Consider the following 8,116-nt stretch of genomic DNA (forward strand, 5'->3'; position numbering starts at 1 on the left):
GAGATGGCTTGTCCTGCTCAGCTGACAACAGCATTCATGGAGGATCTGAAACTGCCACGGAAAAAGGACAGGAGCTAAAGATAAAAAGGGGATGTGTCCCAGATCCTTTCACAATAACCCTTGCAGCAAACTTCTGCTTCTCCTCTTGGGCATTTCTGAGCAGGACACTGGGGTATCCTGCTCCATCTCCCCATCTGATGAACAAGGAGATCAAGGTAAGGGCGAGACTGAGCCCAAGGTTCCCCCGCAGGCAGGAGCACGTGGGGAACCCAGATCTGGCAGGGTGACAGTCACCTGCATCACTGGCACTTCCCTGTGGCCTGGGGCACAAGAGAAACTGGGGGTGGAGGTGCTGGGCTGGGGGTGGTGGAGGTCCCTGATGGGATCCTGACCCCTCCTGCTCCACCCAGAAGAAGGAAAACATAAAAGTAGGGGTGGCAGAGTTCCAGAAGGGTTATCAGGGACTGAAAGGTGCCCTGGAGGTGCTCTCCTGCCCTGAGAAGCTCTTGTTTTCGGGTGGCTGGGAGCCTGTGGATCGGTCCTTAGACCTGCCACACCCAAATCAGAATGGCTGTAGCTGGAGGATCCATCTCACCAATCTTTTGTCCTGCTGGCACCAGAGCTTCAGCGCTGGGAAAATCCACCTGAGGTGGGGGAGTTGTGGCTGGGGTGCTGTGATGTCCAGATACAGCCCCCAAATGCCCAGTGCTTATCCACATGTGCCCACACCAGGATCTGGGGGGAAGGAGCTGGGCAGGGAGGGCAGGAAGAAGGTAAGGCCCCAGGGATGGAAGCCCAGATAACTGTCCCAGTGAGACTTGTTAGATACAGAAATGCCTCTGGCATTGAGCAGCTGTGTGACAGGACACAAGGGGAACCTGTGGGATGGAGGAGGGAGGTTTGGGGGCTCATTGCCATCTTCAAGGGCTAGCACTGTCCCTTAGACATGCTGATGGAAGGCAAGGCCTGTTCCCTTGCAGATGACAAAACTGCTCTGGTTGGGTAAGGATTTTACCCTGCAAGTATGGTCCTCAGATGAGATGGGGAATTTCTCACGCAAGGCAGCAGCAGAGCCACGTTGGACATCAGACCTCTGAGATAACCTGTCCCAAATATTCATGTGGCTGAAGCTGTAAGCACTTGTAAACTGGGGATTTAAGAATGACAACAGACTGCAAGCCCTGCCTTGCCCAAGGGTTATGGTCCTTTGCTCCAGGGCCAGCAGGAGAATGGATTTCCCTCCCTGATGGTATTACCCAGACTTGCTTGCAGTCACCATCTTTCAGAGCAGCTCAGAGTGCCTTCCCCAGCCCTCCCACCACCCAGGAAAGCCCCCAACACCGTTACATACTCCCACAGATGAGGATCATGTGGGCCATGCTGATCTGCCTCGCTGGAGGGCAGTCTGCCAGCGCCACGCTCTGCAGGACCTACGGCACCATCCCAGGCATCCCAGGACTACCAGGACAGCCGGGCAGCGATGGCAGGGATGGGGAGAATGGCCCAAAGGGTGAACAAGGTAAGGAAGAGGCTGCAAGTGGGTAAAACACTGTCTTGTGAATGCCAAGAGCAGGGAAAGACAGTGCCAGGTACGGGGTCCTGGGAAAGCAACCCATTTCCACCAGTTCTTTGAGGTCTTGTCAGGTGGGGATGATGGAGCACCCCAAGGAACCTGGGGAAGGCGGGGGATGACAGCAAGGTGTGTCACACCTGCCTGTTGGGCAGGGTCTCCGCTGACCCACACCCAGCACAGGTGTCCTTGCTCGTGCTCCCTCTCTGCAGACAAATGGGGCTTGGCTGTGACCACAATGACTCTTCCTCCTCTTTCCTAGGACCCCCTGGCCAGAGTGGAGCAGAGAGAGGGGAGAAGGGAGTCCCGGGACTACCGGGACCGCCTGGGAAGGTTGGTCCCATTGGCATCCCAGGTCCAGTGGGTGTACCAGGTAACAGGGGAATGCCTGGCCCTGTGGGAGAACCTGGTGACTACAAGGTCACCTTCAAGTCGGCGTTCTCCGCTGCCAGGAGCATCAGCTCCTACCCCCGCCGGGAGCAGCCCATCCGCTTCGACCGCATCATCACCAACGAGAATGGGCACTACGAGAACCGCTACGGCCGCTTCACCTGCCGTGTGCCCGGCATCTACTACTTCACCTACCACGTCACCTCCCGGGGCAACCTGTGCCTCAACATCAAAAAGGGCCAGGGTGCCAGCAGGGGCGACAGGGTGGTGACCTTCTGTGACTTTGTGCAGAACAGTTTCCAGGTCACCACGGGTGGTGTGGTCCTCAAGATGGCCATGAACGAGTCTGTCTGGCTGGAACCAACAGAGAAGAACTCCTTGGTGGGGCTGGAAGGGTCTGACAGCGTCTTCTCTGGCTTCCTCATCTTCCCTGAGGCTTAGCCCACTGTAGCTGTGTCTGTGGCCAATCTCTGCAGTCCCTGCATAGCTGAGGACTCCCCAGGAAACTCTTTGCTCCCAAATTGGTGCTTGAAGCACACTGCTGCCGTTCTTGCACAATAAATTACAGCTCTTCACACTATTGGTCCCTTTCTGGATAGGATTTGCCTTTTTCCTCACAAATAATTTTCACACAACCAGGGCATTGGTTCTCGCCCTCTTGGGTGCAGCCCAGGCTCATTAGCATCTCATTACTGCTGAGTAGAGCCAGACAAGTCATGCAGTTCTTGCTGCAGACCAGGCCGAGTATCTCCGTCCAGAGCCACCCAAAGGGTCCCAGCCCAGGGTTAGGAAAACATGGAGGCAGCTCAGCCTTTAGCAGGGGGCAGGACAATGACATAATGCGAAAATTTGGGCCACTGGGTACTGGTGGTAGGTGCGGAGATGCTGGAGAGTCCTGACAGTGGCAGGATCTGAGGACACCAACCTCTCTCAGACTTTTTTTTTGAGGTGGTTGTGGTGACAGAAATACCCATAGAAGATTGTCAAAGCTTGTGACAAGGCAGAGCAGGTCAGCATGGGCCAAACAACTGGATGCCATGCTGGGGGTGGTGTGGAGGACACCCCCACTACAGCCTCCAAACCCCAGCACAGAACTGTGCTCCTGTCCTGGTTCAAGGTAAATTTGGGAGAGAATCCCCAAAGGGGTTCCTCTAGAAGGCAGATTCAACTGGTCCCTCCCCCAACCGGTTCGGGGAAAAATACTTCCCTGGAGAAAAGTGGAAAAAACTGTTTATTAAACAAGAAAACCTAAAGAATATTAAACAATGAAATTTCTTGCCGCTTTAAAAGAGAGACAAACTCAGAAAAATTCCCCCCCCCCCCCCCCCCCCCCCCCGCCACTGGGGCTGCAGCTCGGCTCACTCAGTCTCTTATCTGTCCCTCTGGCGCTGGAAATGCCGCGGCCCAGGCCCGGCCCGCTGGGCCACAAGTGCGAGCTGCCGGTGCTCTTCTTGATGTTCAGTCCAGAGCAGGTTTGAGCAGGTCCAAAGAAAAGGAAAAGCCACAGTCCAGGGAACTTCTTTGCCTCAGTGAGCTAAAACTAACTAAAAGCAAAGTAGAGCTCTGTCTCGCTGTCTGTCCATCTGCAGACAACACAGTCCGGGAGAAGGAATGTGGAGGAGCGAGTGCAGTTTCTGAAAACAAACTCCGCACTTCTTCTCCCTCCCTTCACTCCTGGAACAAGTCTTAAAGGTGCAAAACTTATTATTCAGCATAAACAGAACAGATGATTGGGGATAAAAGCATCATACAGTCAACCTAGGACATTCCACCCCTTATCCCCATATCGTCAGCTTACTACTAAAACTAATATATATATTCTAACTCTACAAACACATCCAATATACAGCTATACAAAGACAATGGTAGTAACATTCAGCAAACAGTGATATTTACACATAGTTCTCACCTAACAATCAAATCTCCCTGAGGTACACATTGTGTTCTTCCATCTTTCTGCATTATCCACCATGTGCAACCTGGTCCCCGAGCAAAGACAATCCCACGAATGGGTTTGTCTGTACTCGAGGAAGAATTGATCCACACTGTCTTCCCTAACAAACCTCTGTCATGTACCACTGTGACTTTGTCTCCATCTACTATATGCAAAGGCTCAGATTGGGCAGGGCCCACTCGATTGGTAGAGCCTCAGGTGTTAACTAACCAGGTGGCTTTTGCCAGATGCTGCTCCCAGTTTTTAAAAGATCCCCCACCCAACGCTTTCAAGGTGGTTTTTAACAGTCCATTGTACCTTTCCACTTTGCCTGCAGCTGGTGCATGGTAGGGGATATGGTACACCCACTCAATGCCATGTTCCCTAGCTCAGGAGTTGATAAGGTTGTTCTTGAAATGAGTCCCATTGTCTGACTCAATCCTCTCATGGGTACCATGCCTCCAAAGGACCCGCTTTTCAAGGCCCAGGATGGTGTTACGGGCTGTAGCATGAGACACAGGGTAGGTTTCGAACCATCCCATGGTGGCTTCCACCATTGTGAGCACGTAGCGCTTGTCTTGGCATGTCTGGGGCAGTGTGATGTAGTCAGTCTGCCAGGCCTCCCCATACCTGTACTTGGACCACTGCCCACCATACCATAGGGGCTTCACCCGCTTGGCCTGCTTGATGGCAGCACACGTCTCACAGTCATGGATAACCTGAGAAATGCTGTCCATGGTTAAATCCACCCCTCGGGCTCGTGCCCACTTATAGGTGGCATCTCTGCCCTGATGGCCTGAGGCATCATGGGCCCATCGTGCTAGGAACAACTCCCCCTTGTGTTGCCAATCCAAGTCTATCTTTGACACCCCTATCTTTGCAGCCTGATCTACCTGATGATTGTTTTGGTGCTCCTCACTGGCTCTGCTCTTGGGGACATGGGCATCTACATGGCGAACTTTCACAGGTAGTTTCCCTTCTCTGGTAGCAATGTCTTTCCACTCATCAGCAGCCCAAATTGGTTTTCCTCTACGCTGCCAATTAGTCTTTTTCCACCTCTCCAGCCATCCCCACAGAGCATTGGCTACCATCCATGAATCAGCATAGAGGTAGAGCTTTGGCCACTTCTCTCTTTCTGCAATGTCCAGGGCCAGTTGAACAGCTTTGAGTTCAGCAAGTTGACTTGATCCACCTTCTCCTTCGGTAGCTTCAGCAACCTGCCGTGTGGGGCTCCATACAGCTGCTTTCCATTTCCGTTTCATTCCCACAACACGGCAAGAGCCATCAGTGAAAAGGGCGTAGCATGTTTCTTCTGCTGGCAGTTGGTTATATGGTGGTGCTTCTTCAGCACGGTCACTTCTTGTTCCTCTTCATCAGCAAGACCAAAGTTTTCACCTTCTCGCCAGTTTGTAATTATCTCCAAAATCCCAGGGCAATTCAGGTTTCCAATCCGGACGCGCTGTGTAATAAGAGCAATCCACTTGCTCCATGTAGCACTGGTGGCATGGTGGGTGGAGGGAACCTCTCCTCTGAACACCCACCCCAGCACTGGTAATCGGGGTGCCAGGAGGAGTTGTACTTCAATGCCAATCACCTCTGAGGCGGCTTGGACTCCTTCATAGGCTGCTAAAATTTCCTTCTCTGTTGGGGTGTAGTTGGCTTCAGACCCTCTGTAGCTTCGACTCCAAAATCCTAATGGTCGGCCTCGAGTCTCCCCAGGCACCTTCTGCCTAAGGCTCCAGGACAAACCATGGCTCCCAGCTGCAGAATAGAGCACGTTCTTCACATCTGGTCCTGTCCTGACTGGGCCAAGGGCTACTGCATGAGTGATCTCTTGTTTGATCTGGGCAAGGCTTGTTGCTGTTCAGGGCCCCAGTGGAAATCGTTCTTCTTACGGGTGACCAGGTAGAGAGGGCTCACAATCTGGCTATACTCGGGAATGTGCATCCTCCAAAAGCCTATGGCACCTAGGAAAGCTTGTGTTTCCTTCTTATTGGTTGGAGGAGACATTGCTGTGATCTTGTTTATGACATCGGTGGGAATCTGACACTATCCATCTTGCCACTTCACTCCCAGGAACTGGATCTCTCGAGCAGGTCCCTTGACTTTGCTCTTCTTGATGGCAAAGCCGGCTTTCAGGAGAATCTGGATGATTTTCTCTCCTTTCTCAAACACTTCTGCTGCTGTCTTCCCCCACACAATGATGTCATCAATGTACTGCAGATGTTCTGGAGCCTCACCCTTTTCCAGTGCAGCCTGGATCAGTCCATGGCAGATGGTAGGACTGTGCTTCCACCCCTGGGGCAGTCGGTTCCAGGTACACTGCACTCCCCTCCAGGTGAAAGCAAACTGAGGCCTGCACTCTGCTGCCAGAGGAATGGAGAAAAACGCCTTAGCAATGTCAATAGTGGCGTACCACTTTGCTGCCTTGGACTCCAGCTCGTACTGCAGTTCCAGCATGTCCGGCACAGCAGCGCTCAGTGGTGGAGTCACTTCGTTCAATGCACGGTAGTCCACTGTCAATCTCCATTCTCCTTCAGATTTACGCACAGGCCAAATAGGGCTGTTGAAGGGTGAGTGGGTTTTGCTGACCACCCCTTGGCTCTCCAGGTCACAGATCATTCTGTGGATGGGGATCACAGCATCCCAATTCGTTCGGTACTGCCGGCGGTGCACTGTCAAGGTGGCAATTGGCACTCGTTGCTCTTCCACCTTCAGGAGTCCTACTGCAGATGGGTTTTCTGATAGTCCAGGTCAGCTGTTCAATTGCTTGATGCTCTCTGTCTCTACAGCAGCTATTCCAAATGCCCACCTGAGTCCCTTTGGGTCTTTGAAATACCCACTTCGGAGGAAGTCTATCCCTAAAATGCATGGGGCCTCTGGGCCAGTCACAATAGAATGTTTCTTCCACTCATTTCCAGTCAGGCTCACCTCAGCTTCCACCAAAGTAAAATCCTGTGATCCCCCTGTTACACCAGTGATAGAAACAGATTCTGTCCCCACATGTCTTGATGGGGTTGATGTGCACTGTGCACCAGTGTCAACCAAAGCTTTATATTCTTGTGGTTCAGATGTGCCAGGCCAACGAATCCACACAGTCCAAAAACCACGGTTTTCCCTAGCCTCTACCTGGCTAGAGGCACGGCCCCTCTAAGCCTGGTTATCTTTCTTTCCTGGGGCATATGACTTGGAGGTTCCTTCAAGGGGATCGAAAATATCGTCATCATCATCATAGATGGAAGTTCGGTTATGGGCCACTGGAGCTGCTTCCTTTTTGGTGAAACTTCCTCTCGGAGTTTTGCCTTCCTTCAATTCATGCACCCGTTGTGCCAGAGCAGCAGTAGATTTTCCATCCCATCTCTTCATGTTTTCTTCACAATCACACAGGAAAAATCACAACTCAGCTCGTGAGGTGTACCTTCTTTCCTCATCTGGAGAACGTCTGCGTTGGGTACCAGAACCTCTGATCTGTATTGCTCAGATTTGGAGAAAACCCTCTTTGATTTCCTCCCTGAGTTTCTTGTGGTTCTTTTCCATCCTGTCTTCTAATTTCTGCAGACGTGTTTCCATCACTGCGATTCTGGCATGTGTCGGGCCATGCACAGCATCTGCATATGCTTGGAGCTTCTTGGTCATATCAAGCACGGTCTCATCCCTGTCATTTCGCTTCATTATTGCTAAAGCAGAAGTGTATTCTTGTGGCCCAAGCCGTACAAGTTTCCGCCACATCACGGGTGTACATGGTACCAAGTCTGGATTTACAGTGGTTACATCATCTGAGAAGACAATCTCTGCCACTGCCATTTCCCTCAAGCGCTGAATTCCTTGTTCTAGAGTCTTCCACTGGGTTTGCTGCATATAAAGATCATCTGCACACAGATATCTTTGTGCTACACTTCCCAGGACCCGTGCCCGGAGACTCTGAGAGTCAGCCCCCCTCATCATTCCTTGGTCAATAACCGGATCATGTGACAGGGATCCTAAATGCCTTGCTTCACTACCGTCCAAAATTGTAGCCTCACCTGCAGCATCCCAAAGACGGACTAATCAACTAACTATAGATTTATCAGGTCTTCGAGTGTAATCCTTTCTTAGGCCACAAAGGTCCTTCAGAGAATAGGACTCAATAGTGGCTTCTGATCTTGTATCAGTTGCTTTAACTCCAGCTTTTGTGTCAGTAATTGGCCTTGAGGGTCCTTCCCCTGGATCATCATTGTTGGTCA

General features: G+C 51.8%; 1 protein-coding gene across 1 annotated transcript; it reads left to right on the top strand.

Annotated features, from left to right (window-relative positions):
* Nucleotides 1-107: 107 nt before the first annotated feature.
* Nucleotides 108-2,540, top strand: C1QB (complement C1q B chain). Its single transcript, XM_053963115.1, has 3 exons — nucleotides 108-215; nucleotides 1,360-1,519; nucleotides 1,833-2,540. The coding sequence occupies exons 1-3, from the start codon at nucleotides 198-200 to the stop codon at nucleotides 2,399-2,401; spliced, it is 747 nt and encodes a 248-aa protein (XP_053819090.1). The 5' UTR covers nucleotides 108-197; the 3' UTR covers nucleotides 2,402-2,540.
* Nucleotides 2,541-8,116: the final 5,576 nt, after the last annotated feature.

Source organism: Vidua chalybeata, chromosome 22, assembly GCF_026979565.1.
Source record: "Vidua chalybeata isolate OUT-0048 chromosome 22, bVidCha1 merged haplotype, whole genome shotgun sequence".
Taxonomy (NCBI): Eukaryota; Metazoa; Chordata; class Aves; order Passeriformes; family Viduidae; genus Vidua; species Vidua chalybeata.